General features: G+C 41.3%; 1 protein-coding gene across 13 annotated transcripts in view; it reads left to right on the forward strand.

The window, feature by feature from the left end:
• Positions 1 to 25,436, forward strand: part of PTPRT (protein tyrosine phosphatase receptor type T) — a 1,056,329-nt gene that overhangs the window by 1,025,426 nt on the left and 5,467 nt on the right. For all 13 annotated transcript variants that reach the window (XM_027070121.2, XM_027070126.2, XM_053199941.1 and 10 more), the window contains 2 exons: positions 22,358 to 22,483; positions 23,347 to 23,510. In XM_027070121.2, coding sequence (XP_026925922.1) covers positions 22,358 to 22,483; positions 23,347 to 23,510 — 290 coding nt within the window. The remainder of the gene's footprint in view (positions 1 to 22,357; positions 22,484 to 23,346; positions 23,511 to 25,436) is intronic.

Below are 25,436 nucleotides of genomic sequence, written 5' to 3' on the forward strand. Positions count from 1 at the left end.
ACCACAGATATTTTCCCTTCTCCACAGTGGCTTCAGTTCAAAGATAATTACAAGCAGTGGGAGCTAAAGATAAAGACTCTGAAGGCAACTACATATTCAACCTTAGAGATTTTCTTTTTTAGCTCTTTGGGACTCCAAGGCCTATGATCAGATTAGTGGAGCAATATCCTATAACCACAACATCCAGCAAATGACAGTGTGGTTTCCAGTGGGCACATCAGAAAGAATCTTTCCAGTCACACCCAACAGCATTGACCCAAGATCTCTTCCATCTTTGTGGGCTCTACAGATAGACCAGAGCTCATGGGGAGCAGACCCAAAAAGAAGCCCTCATCATGGTCATGCCACACCTGCCACATTGTTTAGACAACTCAGGAAATCCTCTGTGCCAGCCATGGGTTGGAACTGTGCAGTAGACAGAATCATGCCCCCGCCAAAAGATGTCCACATCCTGGTCTCTAAACCTATGAATATGTTATCTCATACAAGGGACTTTACAGATGTGGTAAATTTAAGGATGTTGAGGTATGTAAATTGTCCTGAGTTATCCAGCTGGGCCCCATATTAGGGTCCTAGTCAGAGGGGTGCAAGAAGATCAAAGTCAGTGGTGATGGAAGCAGACCATGGGATTATGGAAGCAGAAAGTGGAGTGATACAGGCACAGGTCAAGGAATGCTGGCCACCTCTAAAAACCTGGGGAGATGAGGAATAGTTTGGCCCCTACAGACTCCAGAAAGGAAGACAGACAGCTCTAGTGACACTTTTATTTTAATCCTTTAATACTCATTGCAGATTTCTGACCTCCAGATAATACATTTGTGTTGGGTTAAGCCACTACATCTGTGGTAGTTTGTTACATTCGCCACAGAAAACTACTGCAGGCAATACAACTGAAAACAGGAATTCAGACTCAGAGTTGTAGGGATCAGTGCAGGTTGTGAGACTGAAATCATGGGAACGTCCAGAATCACCAGTGTTGAACTGGAAAGTGGCTTATTCTAGAGAAATCCATGCCTGAATCAGAGTCCATCAGGAAACATGAGAGAACAGGATGGGGAGAGCCAAGGAGAAGGCAGATGACCCGCCTCCACAGGACTCTTGCTGACCCAGAGGAGGTCTTTTAAAAGTTAAGGTGCATATTTTCTGGGTTGCATTCAGTCATCAACATGCATGGATTGAGAAACTACCCTGAACTAGGCACAGACCAGACATAGCAAAAGACAAAAGAGGCACCAAAAAAAAATAAAAGCCAGTCCCCATGGAGCAGACATTGTAGTGAAGTAATATCTACCTGCCAGACTCCCTTTGGCATCAAACAGGATGGAATCATCTTTAACTGGAACCATCTCAACCAAGACCCTCAAGTGGCAGGAAGGAGCTGACCAGGAAGCAGAAGGAATGGAAAAGCCAGTGTCCAGGCAGCATGTCACTCCTGAGCTCTGTGGTCAGCTCTGGAAGAATCCAGCAGGAGATGGCCACCGCATATCACCCCACCGGCCTGTAATCAGGTTTGGGGTCATTGAGACCCAGGATCTCTTTGGTTGTCTCCACATAGTAAGTGGTAGGTCTTTAATATTCCTTGAATATTCTGCCCATTTATTATATTGACCAGGCGTACAATGTCCCCTGAGTTTCTCAGTATTTCACTTGTCACTCTAGGGAGTACACTTTATCTGGCTTATATCTTAGCGATTTTATCATCTAAGTGATCTCCAAACACCTTTTAATATTTCCAAAATAGACCTGCTATTTTGGAAGCTTTTGTTTCCCAAACTGTATTTAATAATTAATAATTTGTTAGTTTACTTGTATGTTCTTCCATGAACATAACTACCCCAATGAACTTCTGATCAGCAGACCATATACAGAGCTAACACACAATGGTCTAATTCCAGCCCAAAGCCAGAGATTCGGTGTCCTCCACTCCAGGACAACAACCTGATAGCATTTGGCTTTTAATCACTTTGGGGATATCTTATTGGCTTCTCCTGCCAAATTTACGGACACCACTTTGGAAACCACTGATCTGACCAGGGTCTATTTCCCCTCATTTTGCATGGCAGGAAGCTGAGGTCCAGGCAAGAAAAAAAAAAAAAAGATTTAAAGGCACCTGGGTGGCTCAGTTGGTTAAGTGGCCGACTTTGGCTCATGATCTCATTGTTGGCTCGAAGGCTCGTGAGTTCGAGCCCTATATCCAGCTCTGGGCTGATAGCTCAGAGCCTGGAGCCTGCTTCCGATTCTGTGTCTCCCTCTCTGTCTGCCCCTCCCCTGCTTGAGCTCTCTCTCTCTCTGTCTCAAAAATAAACATAAAAACAATTTTTTACAAGATTTATCCAAAGCCCCACAGCCCATCACTGACTTAGGCCGAAGGTCCCCTTCCAAGGGTTGAAGATTTGGGTAGCCATTTAAACAGTAGCGTTTCCAGGGCTCTGGTGCCTGATAATCACTGGCTGGTACCTGGGTATACGGAGCAGGAAGAAATATCTTCTGGTTTAAAACAAACAAGAGCTATATAAAAGCTGAGTCACCCAGTTCTGAGGCTCCCACCATGGAAAGTCTGAGAGTTCAGGTGATGCTAGGCCAGATAGAAAGGTGAGGGAGGGTGAGACCAAGAACAGTGCATTTCCACAGAGCTTCTAAAAGTTGACAGACAAGCTCATCATTCTCCCAGGAGAAATGCAGCGTGATGTCTTTTTTTTGTCATTGTGCCTGCAGGGCAAATAGCAAGCACTGATATCCCCATTTTTATCTCCGTTTGTGAAAACACAGCCTAACATGCTAGCAAAACCCACAGAACACCCAAGTCTATGTCTATGTCTCCAAGTCAGGTCTGACTTTGCAAGGAGCCGTCCTTCTGTTCCAGAGAGGGTAACAGTAGAATAAGAAGTCTGGGGCCGTGAGACCAGAGTTCAAGTTCTAGCCCTGCCACTTAACTTGGTGTGTTGCCGTAAGCCAGTTTCATAACTTCTCCAAGTCTTAACACAATCCTCTATTAAATTCATTTAACCCTGATGTCAGCCAAGTTCACTCTGTCTTTGAAGGTTTAATTGAAATGGGCTCTGCTTCCTATTCCCCAATCCTGTGGGCAAGTCTGTTATCCACCCCACAGATTTCTGGGAATTGCAAGGGAGTCCTGTTTGCATGGCCACTTCCTAGTTCATGCTCAGGCTTTACTTCCTGCTCCATATACCCAGGTGGAGTTTGAATCCCAGTAATGCCCATGACCAAAGGTTGAACATTGCACATCCTCATTCTTAAACCCCCCTGCCTCCTCATCCTCATGGTTTGGAGCACATCTCCCCCCAACACCCTGTTGCCCAAACAGCCCCTGCCTCGGCCTTTTCTCCCATACCTCCCCAAGCAATGCCACCTTCTACCCAAAAGTTGTTCCTTTCTTCAGCTGTATAATTGAACTGTTTATTTTAACATATAGTGAACATATACTGCTGCATCAGTTTCAGGTGTATAATATAGCCATTCAACAATACCGTACCTTACAAAGCGCTCATCAGTATAAGTGCACTCCCAATGCCCTTCACCTATTTTACCCAACCTCTCCTCACCTCCCCTCTGGTAACCATCACTTTGTTCTCTACAGTTAAGGGGTTTTCCCCCCTCCATTGCTCCTTTGTTTTGTTCCTTTAAATTCACATATGAGTGAAATCATATGGTATTTGTCTTTTTCTGACTGCATTTCACGCAGTATTCTCTCTAGATCCATCCATGTTGTTGCAAATGGAAAAATGTCATTCTTTTTTAATGGCTAAATAATATTCCCTACATATACCACCTCTTTATCCATGCATCTACTGATAGACACTTGGGCTCTTTCCATAGTTTGGCTATTACTGGTAATACTTCTATAAACATCGGGGTGCCTATACCCCTTCAAATCTGTATATTTGTATCTTTTGAGTAAATACCTAGTAGTGTAATTGCTGGATCGTAGAGTAGTTCTATTTTTAACTTTCTGAGGAACCTCCATACTGCTTTCCAGAGTGACTTCACCAGTTTGCATATGCACCAACAATGCATGAGGGTTCCCCTTTGCCACATCCGTTTCTTTAGTTTTTGATTTTAGCTATTCTGACAGATGGTATCTCACTGTGCTTTTTATTTGCATTTCCCTGATAATGAGTGATGTTGAGCATCTTTTCATGTGTCTGTTGGCCAGTTGGATGTCTTCTTTGGGGAAATGTTGGTTCATGTCTTCTGCCCATTTTTTATTTGATTATTTGGTTTCTGGTATTGAGTTCTGTAGGTTCTAAATTTTGGATACTAACCCTTTATCAGATACAATATTTGCAAATATCTTCTCCCATTCAGATTGTCTTTTGGTTGTTTTGATATTGGTTGTTTCCCTCACTGTGCAGAAGCTTTTTGTTTTGATATAGTGCCAACAGTCTATTTTTGCTTTTGTTTCCCTTGCCTCAAGAGACAGATCTAGAAAGATTTTGTTATGGCCAATGTTAGGAAAATTATTTCCTATATTATTTTCTAGGATTTTTATGGTTTCCAGTATCAAGTATAGATATTTAATCCATTTTGAATTTATTTTTGTATATGGTGTAAGAAAGTGGTATAGTTTCATTCTTCTGCATGTTACTGTCCAGTTTTCCCAACACCATTTGTTGAAGAGACTGCCTTTTTTGGCATTAAATATTCTTTCCTGCTTTGTTGAAGATCAATTATCCATATAATTGTGGGATTACTTCTAGATTTTCTATTGTTACATTGATCTATACATCTGTTTTTGAACCAGTACCACATTGTTTTGATTACTACAGCTTTATAATATAACTTGAAGTCCAGAGACAGGATATCTCCAGCTTTGCTTTGCTTTTTCAAGATGGCTTTGGCTATTCAGGCAGAATCTTTTGTGGTTCCATACAAATTTTAGGATTATTCTACTTCTGTGAAAACTGCTTTGGTATTTTGATAGGGATTGCATTAAATGTGTAGTTTAACAATATTTGTTCTTCTTACATGCACATGGAATGTCTTTCTGTTTCTTTGGCTTATCATCAATTTCTTTCATGAGTGTTTTATGGTTTTTAGATGACAGGTCTTTCAGCTCTTTGGTTAGGTTCATTCCTAGGTATCTTATTTTTGGGTGCCATTGTAAGTGGGATTGTTTTCTTAATTTCTCTTTCTCCTGCTTCACTACTGATGTTTGGTAATGCAATGGCTTTCTGTACATTGATTTTGTATCCTGCAACCATGTGGAATTCAGTTATCAGTTCTAGTAGGGGTTGTTTTTTTGTGTGTGAAATCTTTCAGGTTTTCTTTATATAGTATCATGTCATCTGCAAATAGTGAAATTTTTACTTCTTCCTTACCAATTTGCATCCATTTTATTCCTTTCTCTTGTCTTATTGCTATGGCTAGGACTTCCAGTCCTTTGTTGAATAAAAGTGGTAAGAATGGATAGCCTTGTCTTGTTCCTGATCTTAAGGGAAAAGCTCTCAGGTTTTCCCCATTGAGGATGATGTTAGCTGTGGGGTTTTCATATAAGACCTTTATTATTTTGAGGTATGTTCCCTCTAACCTTGTTGAGGGATTTTATCATGAATAAATGTTGTATTGTGTCAAATGTTTTCTCTGTGTGTACTGAAACTGTCATGTTTCTTCCTTTCACTTATTGGTATGATGTATCACATTGATTGATTTGCAAATATTGAATCACCTTTGCATCTCAGGAATAAATCCCACTTGATCTTTGTGAATGCTTTTTTTAAAGTCTATTTATTTTGAGAGAGAGAGAAAGAGCACAAGTGGGGTAGGGGCAGAGAGAGGGAGAGAGAATTCCAAGCAGGCTCCATTATCAGCATAAAGCCCAACAGAGGGCTCAAAACCATGAACCGTGAGATCACGACCTGAGTGGAGATCAAGAGTCAGATGCTTAACTGACTGAGCCACCCAGGCACCCCTGTGAATGATTTTTCAATGTATTGTTGAATTTGGTTTGCTAGCATTTTGTTAAGAATTTTTGCATCTATGTTAATCAGGGATATTGGCCTGTAATAGTCTTTTTGGTAGTGTCTTCATCTGGTTTTGGTATCAGGGTAATGCTGGCCTCATAGAGTGAATTTGGAAGTTTTCCTTCCTTTTCTATTTTTTGGAATAGTTTAAGAATAAACATTAACTCTGCTTTAAATGTTTGGTACAATTCACTGTGAGGGCATCTAGTCCTGGGCTTTTGTTTGCTGGGAGGTTTTTGATTACTGATTCAATTTCCTGGCTGGTAACTGGTCTGTTCAAATTTTCTATTTCTTCCTGCTTCAGTTTTAGCAGTTTATAGGTTTCTAGTAATTTATCCATTTCTTCTACATTGTTCAATTTGTTGGCATATAATTTTTCATTATATTCTCTAATAATCCTTTGTATTCCTGTGGTGTCATTTGTTATTTCTCCTCTTTCACTTCATTTCTGAGTTTGAGTCCTTTTTTTTTCCTTTTCTTTATAAGTCTGGCTAGAGGTTTATCAATTTTGTTGATCTTTTCAAAGAACCAGCTCTTGGTTTCTTTTTTTTTTTTTAGTTTCTTTTTTTTAATTTATTTTTTTTTGATTATATGAAATTTATTGTCAAATTAGTTTCCATACAACACCCAGTGCTCATCCCAAAAGATGCCCTCTTCAATGCCCATCACCTACCCTCCCCTCCCTCCCATCCCCCCCATCCCCCATCAACCCTCAGTTCTCAGTTTTTAAGAGTCTCTTATGCTTTGGCTCTCTCTCCCACTCTAACCTCTTTTTTTTCTTATTTTTCCTTCCCCTCCCCCATGGGTTTCTGTTAAGTTTCTCAGGATCCACATAAGAGTGAAAACATATGGTATCTGTCTTTCTCTGTATGGCTTATTTCACTTAGCATCACACTCTCCAGTTCCATCCACGTTACTACAAAGGGCCATATTTCATTCTTTCTCATTGCCCTGTAGTACTCCATTGTGTATATAAACCACAATTTCTTTATCCATTCATCAGTTGATGGGCATTTAGGCTTTTTCCACAATTTGGCTATTGTTGAGAGTGCTGCTATAAACATTGGGGTACAAGTGCCCCTATGCATCAGTACTCCTGTATCCCTTGGGTAAATTCCTAGCAGTGCTACTGCTGGGTCATAGGGTAGGTCTATTTTTAATTTTTTGAGGAACCTCCACACTGTTTCCAGAGTGGCTGCACCAGTTTGCATTCCCACCAACAGTGCAAGAGGGTTCCCGTTTCTCCACATCCTCTCCAGCATCTGTAGTCCCCTGATTTGTTCATTTTGGCCACTGACTAGCGTGAGGTGATATCTGAGTGTGGTTTTGATTTGTATTTCCCTGATGAGGAGCGATGTTGAGCATCTTTTCATGTGCCTGTTGGCCATCTGGATGTCTTCTTTAGAGAAGTGTCTATTCATGTTTTCTGCCCATTTCTTCACTGGATTATTTGTTTTTTGGGTGTGGAGTTTGGTGAGCTCTTTATAGATTTTGGATACTAGCCCTTTGTCTGATATGTCATTTGCAAATATCTTTTCCCATTCCGTCGGTTGCCTTTTAGTTTTGTTGATTGTTTCCTTTGCTGTGCAGAAGCTTTTTACCTTCATGAGGTCCCAATAGTTCATTTTTGCTTTTAATTCCCTTGCCTTTGGGGATGTGTCAAGTAAGAAATTGCTGCGGCTGAGGTCAGAGAGGTCTTTTCCTGCCTTTTTTTTTTTTTTTTTTAGTTTCTATATAATTTACTTCCACTAATCTTTATCATTTCCTTCCTTCTGCTAGTTTTTGGATTTGAGTTTTTTCCTTCTTTTTCTAACTCCTTGAGGTTATAAGATTGAGTTATTTGATATTTCTCTAGCTTCCCTTTTAGAACAGCTTTTGCTAGATTCCAAGGGTTTTAGGCTGTTTTCATTTTTATACGTTTCCATGTATTTTTTTATTTCTTCTTTGATTTCTCAGTTGACCCATTCATTGTTTAGTAGCATGTTATTTAACCTCCATGTACTTGTGGTCTTTCCAGATTTTTGCTTGTGGTTGATTTCTGCTTTCATAGCGTGGTGGTCAGAAAACATGCATAGTGAGACTTAGATCATTTTGAATCTGTTCTGTATGTTTCTCTGGGCTAATATGTGATCTATTCTGGATAATGTTCCATGTTCACTTGTATATTCTGTTTTAGAATTGAATATTCTGAATACATCTGTTAGATCCATCTGGTCTAGTGTGTCATTCAAGCCCATTTCCTTGTTGATGTTCATTTGGATGATCTGTCCATTGATGTAAGTAAGGTATTAAGGTCCCCTAGAGTTATTGTATTATCATCAATTAGTTCCTTTGTGTTTGTTACTGAATTATATATTTGGGTGCTTCCAGATTTGGTGTATATATATATGTGTGTGTGCATACACACACACACACACACACACACACACACACATATATATAATTGCTGTTATCTTGTTGGATTGTCCCCTTTATTATGTAGTGTTCTTCTTTCTCTCTTTTCACAGACTCTTTTAAAGTCTATTTTGTCCAACATAAGTATTGCTATTCCAGCTTTATTTTGATACCCATTTGCATGATAAGTATTTCTTCATCCCCTCACTTTCAATCTGCGGGTGTCTTTTAAATATATTTTTTAATGTTTATTTGTTTTTGAGAGAGAGAGATAAAATGCAAGTGGGGGAGGAGCACAGAGAAGGAGACAGAATCCGAATCAGGCTCCAGACTCCGAGCTGTCAGCACAGAGCCCGACGTGGGGCTTAAACTCATGAATGGTGAGATCATGACCTGAGCTGAAGTTGGATGCCCAATGACTGAGCCACCCAAGGACCCCCAATCTGCAGGTGTCTTAAGACTAGAACGAGTCTCTTATAGGTAGCATATAAGTAGGTTTTTTATCCTTTCCACCACCCTGTGTCTTTGAGTGTTTAGTCCATTTACATTCAAAGTAATTATTGATATAGATGTATTTATTAACATTTTGTATTTGTTTTGTGGTTGGCTTTGTATATTTTCTCTGTTCCTTTCTTCCCTCGCTCTCTTCTCTCACTATAAATTGGCTTTCTTTCATAATGTATTTGACTTCCTTTCTGTTTTTTGCAGATTACTTTTTATTTTTGATTTGTGGTTACCATTATGTATATAACAGCTTCTACATATAGTAGTTATATTAAGTTGATGGTTGTTTAAATTTGAACCCATTCTTTACTCCTCTCCTCCCCATGTTTTAGGTATATGGTATCATACTTTACTTCCTTTTATTTTGTGAGTCCTTTGATTTTTACAATATACTTATTTTCACTGCTTTTGTGCTTCCTACTCACTCTTATGGTCTCTCCTTTCTACATGAGTCCACTCTAACATTTTCTTGTAGGGCTGGTTTAGTGGTCATGAACTCCTTTAGTTTTGGTTTGTCTGGGAAACTCTTTCTCTTTCTGTTCTGAATGATAGCCTTGTTGGTTAGAATATTCCAGGATGCAAATTTTTCCCATTCTGCATTTTGAATATATTATGCCACTCTATTCTGGCTTGCAGAGCTTCTGTTGAAAAATGTCCTGCCAGACTTATGGGTTTTCCCTTGTAAGTTACTGACTACTTTTGCTGCTTTAAAATGATTTTTCTTTATCAATACTTTTTGCCATTTTAATTACTATGTGTCTTGGTATAGTCCCCCTTGGGTTGATTTTGTTGGGGGATCACTGTGCCTCCTGGGTCTAGATATCTGTTTTCTCCTCAGATTAGGAAAATTTCAGCTATTATTTCTTCAAATAAATTTTCTGCCCTATTTTCTCCCTCTTCTGAGGTCCCTGTTATTATGCGTGATGGAGTAACTGAGTTCCTGAAGTCTTTTTTCATTTTGTATAATTTTTTTTCTCTCACCTGCTTAGCTTGATTACTTTCCATGACTCTGCCCTCTAGGTCACTAATTCATTCTTCTTCCTGCATGCTATTTATTCCATCTAATGGGTTTTTTTTATTTCATTTATTGTGTTCATCACCTCTGGTTCTTTATCTCATTGTTAAAGTGTCTCTGATGTCCTCCACTCTTTTCTGAAGTTCAGTGCTTCAAATTCTCTATTTAGGCATATTACTTATCTCCATTTCACTTAGGTCTCTTGTTGTAGTTTTGTCCTGCTCTTTCATTTGGGACACATTCCTCTCATTTTTTCTAACTCTCTGTGTTTCTGTGTGTTAGGAATGTTAGCTGTGTCTCCTGTTGAAAGTAGTGGTGGGGCAAGCACTTTTAAAAAGGTGGCACTGTCCTTTGCGAGAGGAGATGTGCCTCCACTGCTGAGACCAGGGTGGCTGGGGCCACCCCACAAAGCATGCAGGGTGAGGCATGCAGTTTTAACAAGGTGCATGTGTCCTCTGTGAGAGGTTACCAGGTGCTGCCCTATCACTGCCAGGACTGAGTCCCTGCAAAGTGTACAGTCAGAAGATGTAGTGTTGGCAAGCTTTGCAAGGTATTCTCAGGGAGCAGCCCAAGCCTCAAGGCTCAGGCAAATATGACTGGAAAGGACAGATCCGCCAAAGCAAAGGAGAGCAGGGCTTGCTGTAAGCAAGGTAGGTAGTTAACGTGGGTGCTGTGCTAGTTCCCGCAGGTAGCCGTGTGTTTATGCTGGGGGGCAGGGGAGGAAATTGGCACCTGCCAGCTCTTTTGTTTCTGGAGGAGTCTCCCTGTGAATCCTCCCCTCTGGGACACCCTCTGAAATGAGTAAATAACTCTCCCACCCATATGCCCCTGGCATTTTTCAAACTGCTGCTTCTAGGCTGGATCTCTGTGGGCTGTTATGCTATCTCTTTAAGCATGGAGACTTTGCTTCCTAATGCCCTCCTTGACTCTCCCAGAGCCAAGCCTGCTGATTTTAAAATTCCAGGCTCTAAGTCCCCCTAGTTGTAAGAACTCACAAAATTCACCCCCTTTGGTTTCAAAGCCAAATGTTATGGGGATTCACCTTCCCTGTGCAAGCTCTGTTGTGATAGTTTTTTTCCTCCCCTCTCCTCACCCACAACTCCCTCCCTCCCAAGGATGGCCCATGAGTTGGTTTAGCTCCCCACCACAGCTCCACCCTTCCTACCCTCTTTAATGTTGCCTCTTCTCTACATTTAGTTGTGGAATCTGTTCTTCCAGTCTTCAGGTTATTTTTTGCATTATTTGCACTGTTGTGTTATCTAGTTGTATCCATGGGATGAAGTGAGCTTAGGGTCCTCCTACTCCAACATCTTCCCCATAAGTCCTGCCTGAGTGCTCTCTTTAATACCTCTTTCTCAAGCCTGCCCTGAGCCTTTGACATCCCCTCATTCTACCATCCTCTGTACATATTCTCCTAAACTCCTATCCTGAGAACGGATTCCGATGCAACTGTCATAAGAAAGTTCCCCCACTGCATGGGGATTCACCCTTGGGGGCTGTTGAGAGGCAGAATTGAGAAAGATACGCTTTGGTCACCAACGATGTGCCTTTCTCTCTCCCTTGCTTTTTACCTGCCACCTCACCCTCTCTCTTCCTTAGCTGGCCAATTATATGTTTTGGTTCTTAATAGAATCTCTTTAAAGGAATTTTATAATCACTGATCTGAATCTTATAACTAATTCAGGTGACTTTCATATTATTCCTTAGAAATACTAATTCAACTACATCTTCAAGTGGCCCAGGATTGATTTCCCCTACTATGAACCTTGATAAGCTTGATAAGTAGAATCTTTCATTTCTGAAGCTGTGTGATATTACTGGCCTTTCCATTTTATCAAAGTATTGTTTAATTAACAAAAGGCATAACTAAGGTGCACTACAATGTGCTTTTAAATTGTTTATTCCAAAAATAGGCCCATATGGTAGTTTTCATTCAACTCATCAGAGCGTGTTTATTCCAGCAACTAACTAGCTTTCTGATTCCATCAGCAAGAAAATGATGTTCAACAGTGAGGGTACCTCCACATTTGTTATATTTCACATGTGAACTTGCACTCCCAAAGGACATCTTTTCATGGCCCAAACAGCTATGGAGATCACTAGGTGGAATAACGTATGGCAGCTGCTCCAGGGCTGTCCACACATGCTTGGTTTAACTTGTTCTAACAATAAATAGCAAAAGTCCCTCTGCTTTTCTGGAAGAAGCATGGGCATTTCTAAATCATATGCTGCAACTGGACTGGCTTCCTGTTCCAGATGTGATAAGCAACACACTGTGCGTATTTGCAATAGTGAAGCCCTCCCCTCTAAACCATCCCTCCCCAGGCTGTTGGGTGAGAAAAGGAGGAGAGAGGGGCCAGGACATGATGTGGGAAAGAGCCATTGATCCAGACTCTAGGCTAGAGGATTGAAACCTATTCTTGGAAAAAGCCTCTTCAAAAGGTTTTCAACTGAATTTTAAAAAATGCCAAAGTTGCATTGAGTGTTCATGCAGCCCCAGATTAGCTGTGTTCTCATGTTCTTAGAGCTAAGTCGGCCTCCTTGAATCCCCCCATTTTCCAGGACCTCCTGGAATCTTTGGAAGAAACCACATGTCTCCTTGGAGCTCGGGAAGATGAAAAAGTAGGAGGACCCTGACCTCACCCTATCCCACATTTCAATTAGATATCACTCACATCCCAAGTCAACAAACCAGAGAGTGATATGAAGACTGGCAGAACAAACTCCACAACTATAGATAAGCTGCATCTGAAAGGTTAGAAAGGTCAGAAAGGTAAAGGGATGTGGCCCACAGGAGGGAATGAACTATGTGTGCAGAGGAGAGAAATGAGCCCTTGAACCAGGGAGTTCACATGAGGAAGACTAATGTTTGGCTTTAAAAACCAGAGGGGCTAAATTCTGTGAGTTTATAAAAGCAATGGTTACTTGGAGCCTAGAGTTTTAAAAGTCAACTGACTCAGCACTGGGCAAGCCAGGACAGTGAATGAAAGCTGGGTCACCACCCTTAAAGAAATAGCAGCCTACAGAGAAAAGCAACATAAAAGCAGCAGTTTATACAACACCAGGACAAACAGAAGGCCTGTTCATACTGATTTAAGAGTGTATTGTTGGAATTCTCTGAAGGCAAGGGAGCTGGCAGTCACCATCTTCCTCCCCTGCCTCCCAGCATAAATACAGAGCCACCTGCAAGAGGCAGGGATGCACAGATACGTCTGCCTGACCCTTTGGCAATGAACCACACCCATGAGTTCTCCTGAAGACTCACCCACTCCAAGACTGCTAGCCTCTGCCTTGGGCTCAGGGCAAATTTTGTTAAAGCTGCACGTGTGCCCTAAGCAGCCAATGGGTGCACAGCTGCCTCAGTGCACCACACATATCTGCCATGCCCCCAGCTGCCATTTCATGACACACCTGGCCACATACCCACAGCCACCATCATGCACCAGACCCAGCTGCTTCCAGCCTCGCACCCCTGACTCACAGCCCCTACCAGCCCCAGCATGCAGCCACAAGCCGACAGTGTTTCAGGGGACCTGGCATAGAACTGGTGGCCCAGGAAAAACTTTGATAATACCACTATCCTGCTCCCAATTTCCCCAGCAGCAAGCCCCCTTGGAGCTGGCCTTCCTGGGTCCCACAAACACCACAGAGAGCAAGCACAGCCCACAACAGGCAGAGTCAGTGCAGACAACTTCACTGAAAGGAAAAGTGACTCAGACACAACAGTAAGGTATAAGTAGTGCCTCGTTGCTGAAGTGCCAGTTTTTAGTGAACAGGGGACACTGTACTACAGGGTACTCCAGGACCTCCTCTTCATAAATTCACTACTTTCAAGAGCAGAAGACACAGTTGGCTTTAATACACAGAAACAGGCACAGAGCGGTAGAGAAAATAGAAATTTATCCCCAGTGAAATAACAGGACAAGGCCACAGGCAGAGATCTAAGTGAAACAGATATAAGTAACATGGCTGATAGAAAATTTAATGCAATGAACAAAAGGATACTCACTTGATTTGAGAAAAGAGTGGAGGACATCAGTGAGACCCTTAACAAAGAGATAAGAAATAACTTGGCAAAGATAAAAGGGCTAAATAAATGAAATGAGAAACACACCTGATGGAATGAACAACAGGATGGAAGAAGGAGAGCAATGTATTAAAGACTTAGAAGACAACTAGAAAGTAATCAGGCTGAACGAAAGAAAGAATTACACAAAACAGAAATAGACTTAGAGAGATGGCTTCATCAAACATAATAATATTCATATTATGGGAGTCCCAGAAGGAGAGAGAGAGAAGAGGGGCAGAGAGTTTATTTAAAGAAATAACAGTTGAAAACTTCCCTAATCTGGGAAGGAAACAGATATCCAGATCTAGGAGGCACAGAGAACTCCCATGAAAAATCAACAAAAGCATATCCACACCAAGTAATTAAACTTGCAAAATGTGATAAAGAAAAAATTTTTAAGCAACAAAGTCAGTAACTTACAAAGGAAAACCCATAAGGCTAGCAGGAGATTTTTCACAGAAACTTTGCAAGCCAGAAGGGAGAGACATAATATATTTGAAGTGTTAAATGGGAAAAATCTGCAGCCAAGAATATTCTATCCAGCAAGGATATCATTCAGAATCTATCTCAGAAGGAGAGATAAAGTTTCCCAGACAAAAACTAAAGGTGTTTGAGACCACTGAAGCATCCATGCAAAAAATATTACAGGGGACTCTTTGAGTGGAAAGGAGAGACAAAAAATGACAGTATAAACATAAGAAACACAAAGCCAGTGAAATGAATATTTCTGTAAAAAAAAGTCAAGTAACTCAAAGAATATAAAATATAATACCATATACCTAAAACGTGGGGAAGAAGGAAAAGAATGGATTCAAACTTAAATGACCATCAACTTAATACAGACTGCTATATGCAGAAGCTGTATACAAACCTAATGTAACCATATCAAAAACCACTAATAAACCTATAAAGAGTAGAGAAAGAAATCTAAATTGTCACTAAAGAAAATAAGCAAAACACGAAGAGCAGAGAAAATCTTCAGAAAAAAAACACAAAACAAGTAATAAAATGGCAATAAATACAAATCAGTAATTACTTTGAATGTAAATGGACTAAATGCTCCAAACAAAAGACACAGGTAACAGAGTGGCTAAAAAGTGCCTATAAGAGATTCATTTTAGAGCTAAAGACACCAGCAGATTCAAAGTGAGGGGATGGAGAAACATCTATCATGCAAGTGGATGTCAAAAGAAAGCCAGAGTACCAATACTTACTTTGGACAATATGGACATTAACACAAAGACTATAACAAGAGACAAAGAAGAGACACTATATAATAATAAAAGAGGCGATTTAACAAGAAGATATAGCAATTATAAATATACATGCTCAATGTGGGAGCACCCAGATACATAAAACAGTTAATAACAAATATAGAGGAAATAATTGATAATAATAAAATAATAGTAGGGGACTTTAACATCTCCCAGTTACATCGGTGGACAGATCTAAACAAACATCAAGAAGGAAACAATAGCTTTGAATGACATACTAGAACAGATGGATTTAACAGATATATTCAGAGCATTCCATTCTAAAACAGCAGAATACACATTCTTGTCAAATACATGTAGAACATTTCCAGAATAGATCACATATTAGCCCACAAAACCATACTCAAAAAATTCAAGAAGGTAAAAGTCCTGCCATGCATCTTTTCTGACCACAATGCTATGAAACTACAGGTCAACCACAAGTAAAAATCTGGAAATACCACAAATACATAGAGGTCAAATAACATACTACTAAAACAATGAATGAGTCAACCAACAAATCAAAGAAGAAATCAAAAAGTACACTGAAACAAAACGAAAACATAATGGTCCAAAACCTTTGGGATACTTCAAAAGCAGTTCTAAGAGGGAAGTTTATAGCAAGCTAGACTTATCTCAAGAAGCAAGAAAAATCTCAAAAAGTTAAACTCACACTTAAAGCAACTAGAAAAAGCAAATGAAACCTAAAACATCAGAAGGAAGGAAATAATAAAGATTACAGCAGAAATAAATGATACAGAAACTAAAAACAAAAAACCAAAAAAAAAAAAAATCAATAGAACAGATCAATGAAACCAGGATCTAGTTCTTTGAAAAAATCAATAAAATCAATAAACCTCTAGCCAGACTTATCAAGGGAAATAAAGGACCCAAATAAATAAAATCACAAATGAGAGTAGAAATAACAAACATACATACGACAGACATACACTCAGAATATTATGAAAAACTATATGCCAACAAATTGGACAACCTAGAAGAAATGAATAAATTCCTAGAAACCCAAAACTGAAAGAAGAAGAAATAGAAAATTTGAACAGACCAGCAAAGAAATTGAATCAGTAATCAAAACATTACCAACAAACACAAGTCCAGAACCAGATGGCATTATAGGCAAATTCTACCAAATGTTTAAAGGAGAGTACTTATTCTTCTTAAACTTTTCAGAAAACTAGGAAAGAAAGAAAGGAAAGGAAAACTTCCAAATTCATTCTATCAGGCCAGCATTACCAGATAAAGACTCCACTAAAAAAGAGAACTACAGGCCAATATCCCTAATTAACATAGATGCCAAAATCCTCAACAAAATACTACTAGCAAACTGCATCTGATAATACATTAAAAAATCATGTACCACGATCAAGCGAGATTTAATCCCGGGTTGCAAACATGGTATAATATTCACAAATCAATTGATGTGATCAATAAGAGAAAGGATGAGAACCATATGACCATTTTTTTAATATGAAATTTATTGTCAAATTGATTTCCATACAACACCCAGTGCTCATCCCAACAGGTGCCCTCCTCATTGCCCATCACTGACTTTCCCCTCCCTCTCACCCCCCATCAACCCTCAGTTTATTTGAGCATTTCAATAGACACAGAAAAAGCATTTGATAAGTATAACGTCCATTCATAATTAAAACCCTCAACAAAGTAGGTTTAGAGAGAACATACCTTAACATCATAAAGGCCTTATTTGAAAAACCCATAGCTAACATCATCCTCAGTGGGAAAAACCTGAGAGCTTTTCCCCTAAGGCCAGGAACAACACAAGGAGGTCCACTCTCACCATTTTTATTCAGTGTAGGACTGTAAGTCCTGGCGACAGCAATCAGACAACAAAAGGAAATAAAAGGCATTCAGATCAGTAAGGAAGAAGGAAAACTTACACTATTTGCAGATGACATGATATGATATATAGAAAACCCAAAAGACCCCACCAAAAACTACTAGAACTGATTTAAAAATTCAGTAAAATCACAGGATACAAAATCAATGTACAGAAATCCCTTGCATTACTATACGCCAATAATGGAGCAGCAGAAAAAAATTAAGAAAACAATCCCATTTACAATTGCACCCAAAACAATAAGATACCTAGGAATGAATCTAACCAAAGAGCTGAAAGAGCTGTACTCTGAAAACTATAAAACAGTCATGAAAGAAACTGACACAAAGAAATGGAAAAACATTCCATGCTCATGGATTGGAAAAACAATTATTGTTAAAACATCTATATTATCCAAAGCAATGTACATATTTAATGCAATCCCTATCAAAATACCAAAGCAGTTTTCACAGAACTAGAGTAAACAATCCTAAAATTTGTATGGAGCCACAAAAGACTCCACCCAAATAGCCAAAGCAGTCTTGAAAAAGCAAAGCAAAGCTGGGGACATCACAACTCTGGACTTTAAGTTATAAACAAATCTGTAATAATCAAAACAGTATGGAACTTATATAAAAATAGATACACAGACCAATGGAATAGAATAGACTATCCAGAAATAAACCCACAACTGTATGGTCTATTGATCTTCAACAAAGCAGGAAAGAATATCCAATGGGAAAAAGTCTCTTTGGCAAATGGTGTTGGGAAAACTGGACAGCAACATGCAGAAGAATGAAACTGGACCACTTTCTTACACCATACACAGAAATAAATTCAAAATGGAGTAAATATCTAAATGTGAGGCAGGAAACCATAAAAATCTTAAGGGAGAACACAAACAACTTACTTGACATCAACTGTAACTTCTTTCTAGATGTATCTCCTGAGGCAAGGGAAACAAAAGCAAAAATTAATTATTGGGGCTACATCAAAATTAAAGGCTTCTGCACAGGGAAGGAAACAATCAACAAAACTAAAAGGCAACCAATGGGATTAGAGAAGATACATGCAAATTATATATCCAATAAAGAATTAGTATCCAAAACATGTAAAGAATTTAGAAAACCCAACCCCCCAAAAACAATAATCCAATTTAAAAATGGGCAGAAGACATGAACAGACATATCTCCAAAGAAGACATCCAGATGGCCAATAGATACATGAAAAGACACTCGTTATCACTTATCATCAGAGAAATACCAACCAAACTACCATGAGCTATACCTCACACCCGTCAGAATGGAAAAAATCAAGAACTCAAGATACAACAGATGTTGCTGAGAATGTGGAGAAAGGAGAACCCTCTTGCACTGTTGGAATACATACTGGTGCAGCCACTGTGGGAAACAGTATGGATTTTCCTCAGAAACTTAAAAATAGAACTATCTTATGATCCAGCAATCGCACTACTGGGTATTTACCCAAAAACTATAAAAACACCCATTCAGAAGGATACATGCACCCCTATGTTTACAGCAGCATTATTTGCAATAGCCAATAATGTTTCCATCGATTGAAGAATGGATAAGCATGTGGTGTGTGTACACACACACACACACACACACACACACACACACACACAATGGAATATTATTCAGCCATAAAAAAGAATGAAATCTTGCCATTTGCAACAACATGGATGGAGCTACAGAGTATTATGCTAAGTGAAATAAGTCAGAGAAAGACAATTGCCATATGACTTCACTCACATGTGGAATTTAAGAAGAAAAACACACCAGCAAAAGGAAAAAACGAAGAAAGACAAATCAAGAAGCAGACTCTTATCTACAGAGAACAAACTGATGGTCACCAGAGGGCAGAAGGGTGAAGGGATGGTTGAAATAAGTGATGGGGATTAAGGAGTACACTCGTCATAATGAGCACTGGGTGATGGATAGAAGAGCAGAATCACTATACCGTATACCTGAAACTCACAGAACACTATGTTAACTAATGCTAATTAAAATAAAAAATTTTTAAATAATAAAATACTAATTGTTAGCTTAAGAAAAAAAAGAAACCATAAGCCTCCCTCCCCAAGAGTTCTGTAAATCACTGGTATTTACATGCTCATGTAATTTATGTGCTCATGCTCAGGTTCCTCAGTTCACATATGTGGCCTCTGCTCCATTTCCATGTTTCCCAGGGAGCAAAGTTCAATTCTTCACTGGTTTCTACAAGAAATCCATGTGCATTGAGCACTGTACATGTTATCAATTTACTGAATACTTAGGAGTTTGGGGGGTTACATGAAACAGTGATCCACCTTCCACCCTTTCACTGGCTCTCCTATGCTCCCAAACTTTGTCATCTCCCAGGTCCCTCTTAATAACAACCCACAGCTCTCTCTCCTTTGACATGCAGAGCAGTGTCCCCATGCCCAGGATACTGCCCACCCCACTGCTACCCCAAGCTGGCTGATCAGGAATTTTCACAAGGGCAGTCGTATGGCTATTATCCTAAGGCGAAATTTTCATAAAGGATACTAAGTAGAGGGGGGAAATAAAACCCTCAGTTTATCCCTCTTGTTTTGAATAACCACCCCCCACACACTGCCTGCTAACTATAGCTCACATTTGTTGAATATTCACTAAATATCCCGTGATAAGTAACACATTAGATTCCCAGCCACTCATAACCCAGAGAAGCTAAAAGCGTTGGCCAAGTTACTCAGCTGGAAGGCATCAGGGCTGGGATTTGAACCCAGAGCACTTCAAGTGGGAGCCCCACTACGTTTTGCTACACAGCGTACATAGACCTAAATGGCAGTACCCGTACTGAGGCACCATCCCACCACTTGGACACCAGGACAGCCTTGAGCTAAACAAAAGAGGACATTCTTGTTGGTGGAATCCTTTCTGAGCCCTAAAAGGTCACTGGGAACTGAACACTGGCTTCCTCTCTTCTTTCTCCTGCTTCCCATGGCTGGATTATGTGTGACATCCTGGGCTGTGGGGAGACCTGATGATGTTTGGCAGCTCAAACACCACATGTGCCCACACATCACCCAGCTGGATGTCACGGTGCTGCTGTGGTCTCACGAATTAAGGACCTTAAGTGACAGGATGGCTCCGATTTAGGATTAGAAGGACCCTGCAACCTTCCCCACCCTCTGGGCATTATGGGAAAGTGACCTGGAAAATCAAATGTAGAGAGGTGTCCTAAAATATAGGAGTCTTGTTTGAGGCACAGTAGAACCTATTAGCTTGAGAAATTGGTCTGGAAATCTTATTAAAAGAGACAAATCATTCCACCTTCTCTCTGGACTGAAAATATTGGGGGTAATAGACTTTCTCTGAAGCCTGGGACCCATGTACCTCATGTCAGGATCACAGCCAACCTCTGGCAAGACTCAATTCAATGCAAGTGATAAAGGTTATTATTTTTTTTAATGGGCAGTTCTGATTAATTCTGATTTCTTTGGCCAGCCACCGACTTATCTCTACTAGTCCCTCATTACTGTGAAGGTTGCAAGCCAGAAGAGCCAATGGCAAAGAGAAATGAAGTTCAAATTATGGATTTGTCATTATTGCACAGCTCAGCAGATAACTGTCCTGCCCCCTCCACCACCGACACACACACACACACACACACACACACACACACTGAATATGCTCAATTAACCTGCAGTGGGGATGGGAAAGCAAGGCACCATTGCATTGTGAAACCTAGCCTTGCTAGTCTTGGATATTTAAAGGAAATGATAAAAAGAGTACTTCAAACGTATAGGTTAGCTATTATTATGGTGGTTGTGTTTGCTGGATACTGATAGGTTCCGGAATAATGCAAATCACTGGAACTTAGCAGATGCTTATTCCATGCCTGGCACTGTGCTGAGGGCTTTCTTCACATGTATCATCTCCTTTATCCTTAGAACAACAATGAAGGTCAAGAGTTGGCAAACTTTCTCTATAAAGGACAAAAAAGGAAATATTTGAGGTTTTGAAGTCTATTTTAGGTTATGCAGGGTATTCTCAACTACTCAAATCTGCCATTGTGGCTTGACAACAACCATAGACAATATGTAAATTAGTAATTATGGATGTGTTTCAATAAAACTGTATTTACAAATTCAGCCAACTGGCCAGGTTTAGCCTGTAGGCCATCATTTGAACATGTTATTCCCAATCTGGAGGTTGGGTTCTTTTCTCTCTCCTACATCCTCCTTCCTCCCTGCTCTTCCATTCTGGTTCTAGTTATGGAGGAAGAATAGAATAAAAGATGTTTTTGCACATGACTGCCCAGGGAGAGTTGGCTGTTCTCTGTCAACAAAAGGGAGAAGGATTGTTTTCATGAAAATCCTGCATCTGTGGTGGCTGTAGGGGGCCATCGGAGTCCCATGGGTCACCTGCCAATCTAGCTCCTTGTCTACAAGCTCGATGTAGGCTGTGGCAGACCCCACTAGTGAAAGACTTGATCCCAACCTGCTCTCAGAAGACATGGTGGGTCTTTATGAGCCTCGGGTACATTTTCCAATACCTTGCCAATGGTCTAACACATGACATCTTTGTCCACACTGGGGTGGTCCCCAACAAGCCTGCAGCTGCAATCTTAGCTTCCATCTGAGCCCCAACCATGGGCCTGTAGACCTGGACAGGGTCCATCTCCATGCCCCTTAGAAACTGGGGATTTGAGGAAGCTTTGTGCCTCTTTGAGCCACAATACCCGCCACCTACCTGAATATTCTTTTCCCAACTAAAGTCACGTAACAGCTCCACAGATACCAGGGAATAAATTATCTGTCTCTCCTTGATGGCACTATAAACATAGGGAACAATTTAGGATCTCAGACTAGGGTTTCTCAATCTCTGCTCTATTGATATGTGGGGCCAGATCGCACTTAGGAACAATCATGCACACCGTAGGATGGTTAGCAGCATCCTGGCCTCTATGCACTAAATGCCCATAGCAACCCCCAGGTGTGACCATCAAAAGTGTCTCCAGACACTGCCAAATGTCCCTTAGCTGACAAAACAACTTCTGGCTGAAAGCCACTGTCTAGTTAAAGGGCAATCATTGCATTGCCTTTTGCTCTCAGCTGTAGGTTCTAACTCAATTCCAGAAAAATAGGAAAGATCACAGGCAGGATCACCATTTCCCACCTAATACTCTAATACTTCTAGCCAGTGTTTCCTGCAGGCAATAAGAAAGGCTTGGTGGTAAATGAGATCAGCACCCCCCACCCCTCCTTGACCTCTCCCTCTGATCTCTCCCTTGCCCCAGCTCTGTATGCAGTACTGGCCTGAGAAGACCTCTGGATGCTATGGGCCCATCCAGGTGGAGTTCGTGTCTGCAGACATCGATGAGGACATCATCCACAGAATATTCCGCATCTGTAACATGGCTCGGGTAAGTGGATGTCCACTATCACTTCCTGTGCTGCTCCCCCACCCCAAAACAGATGGGGGCTAGTGGGAGTAGATGACACAAACCAGCCAGGAGTCTGTGCTGTACTCTCCTGATAATCCCAACTTTGGGGAAGCGGTGCCTCTGCCGATTCCGGCTCCAGACCCAACCATGGCTCCAGCACTCAGACATGCATGGGGAGACACCCAGCCTGCCATCTGCCTGTTTCCGACACACTTGCTGCCGTGTAGTCAAAACTTCTCAGGAATTAGTGCTTCCCCGCTGTGTCGCACTATGTTGGCATGAGTTGATGCAGCCTTTGATTGGATCCAGTAGGCCTTGGGCTAGACCTGAAGAACACCAAGATGAAAAATAATTAGTTGCTTCCATGGGGAAATTCACTGGCTAGGTAGAGAAGTATTAGGTGGGAAAGGCAGATCAGTAGTCTATGAAATGGGTAATGAAGACTTTGGTCTTTACTGGGGCCCTGGGGTGAACAGAACTGTGTCTCTTCCTCAGTTCACTGTCCAGTGGGAACATGAGATATGTTCTGGCACGTGAACCTCAGGGAGAGAGACAAATTCTTCCCAGTGGAGTGAGTCAGGGAAGGCTTTTCCTATAGAAAGGGACATTTGAATTGGGTTTTGGAAACGGAGTAGTTTTGCAGGTAAAGGGGCATGCAGGGAAGTCATGGCAGGAGAATTAGTGTGCACAAAGGTGTAAGGATGAGAATGGGGAGAGACAGACTGTGATGACATGGCATACAGCCCATTTAGTCTGTCTTCCACTGCAATGATGCAGCCCCCAGGGTAGCTGAAGGGTCTGCATCCCCAGAAGCACAGCCCTAACAGCTTCTCCGCTTTCAGCCTCAGGATGGGTACCGCATAGTCCAGCACCTCCAGTACATTGGCTGGCCTGCCTACCGCGACACGCCCCCCTCCAAGCGCTCTCTGCTCAAAGTGGTCCGCCGGCTGGAGAAGTGGCAGGAGCAGTATGACGGGAGGGAGGGCCGCACCGTGGTCCACTGCCTGTGAGTACCGTGGTGGGGCCTCTGGGGCAGCAGGGTGGTGGTGACAGGGTGTCTGTCCTTGAGGATGCCACTGCCCACAAACACCAGCCATAGGCACGCCTGGCCATACCACCTCTCAACATCTCTCAAAGGCCAAGGGGCAGGTGTTCAAGGAAATATAACCTTTCATGGACTGGGGTTGCCAGTTTGTTGTCCTGAATTAAGATTATATGACACGTCATTGATACAGAACCTGGTAAACTTTCATAGACATAGGGAGTGGGCAGGCCACTCCATATCACTCTTTTTAAATTTTTTTAATGTTTATATATTATTGAGAGACAGAGACAGAGAGAGACAGAGCATGAGCATGGGAGGGACAGAGAGAGGAGGAGACACAGAATCTGAAGCAGGCTCCAGGCTCTGAGCTGTCAGCACAGAGCCCAATGTAGGGCTCCAACTCACAGACCACGAGATCATGACCTGAGTTGAAGTCGGACACTTAACCGACTGAGCCACCCAGGTGCCCATCCATATCACTCTTAATGGGGAGAGGAGCCCCAACCCCCAACAAGAGGCATGATGTGTCCTCTTAGTCACTAGAAAGCTGTGACAGAGTGGGTTCCACTGACTAGATCCTCCAATTATTTCCTAAAGGAGGAAAAGAAGAAAGGGCATGTGTTGATTGAGTTTGATGCCAGATATTTTAAATGAATTTTAAAATTAAAATACCATCTACAAGGTAGATATTACCATGCTATAGTGAAAAAACTGAGGCACAGGAGGGGTGAGAGATTGGGTAGTTAAGTGAGGAGCTTTGATCTGAATCCACCGACATGCAAGTCAATATGCTGTTAACCCACACTGCCTCTGAGTATACCAAAGGACTCATCAGCTGTGTCCTCCTTCAGGGGCATCTCTTGCTATGGGCGTACTGGGAACACAGGGACACGGGGAGCCTGAAGGGAAGGCAATGCCCCTGAGGGGTTGATGGATGGGTGTGAAGGGCCCTGGAAACACTGTTTCCCATGGCACAGTGGGCTCACAGCTGTAGTGATATGTCCATTACTAGGGTACACTGTAACCTTTACCACCTATCTCAGAATGGGCAAAGCTGGGGCACAGAGTTTCCCAAATAGACCTTGATGTCATAATGCCAGGTGGAGGTCAGGACCCTTAGGGGACTGTGGCTGACAGGCTGTCATCAAGAAAGTTAGTTAACTGAGTGAGCTTCAGTTACCTCATCTGCCCAGTGCATATGTTAAAATAGGTCATCTTAAGACCCTATCGTGCTTTGTCGTTAAATATTTAGAGAACAAACACAAGTTATCTTCCAACATACAGATTCATGACATCATGGTAGCAAATATGCAAATGTTATAAAGACAGTTACTTCAGAGCCTGTGTTGGAGTCTACCCTAAGAATATAGAGTCACCTCTGAGAAGGATTCTGCAAAGATCTCGGACCCAGAGCACCTCTGTAGCTGTAACAGCCATATGTGGAACATATGACTGGCAACCATTCCCTTTGCTGCTCAGAAAATGGAGGGTTGGGGGAAAGTGACTGAGAGGACTCAACTCTCTTAAAATGTGTCAGAGGAGATGGGAGTGAGCTCTTCCCTTTTTAGAGTAAATATGTCTGGAGCCCATTGAAAACACCTTACTGACCTCAGAATCGAGTTCAGTCTTTTCAAAACCAGCTATTGTTCATTGTTCCCCTCTTTCAAATAGGTGGTGTATGCACATGTCAGGAAAACCAGACACACACAAACACACACACATACACACACACACACACACACACACACACACGACTTAAGGCCACCACCTATAACAATCCTTTTTTTCTCAAAGGATGCAAATCACAAACTGGGGTTCAGGAAGATGCTGTGAGGTGTCAGTGTCACGTTGATGGGTGACATCAGCCAAACCAAGCTAGTTCTACCC

This window comes from Acinonyx jubatus, chromosome A3 (genome assembly GCF_027475565.1).
Source record: "Acinonyx jubatus isolate Ajub_Pintada_27869175 chromosome A3, VMU_Ajub_asm_v1.0, whole genome shotgun sequence".
NCBI lineage: Eukaryota > Metazoa > Chordata > Mammalia > Carnivora > Felidae > Acinonyx > Acinonyx jubatus.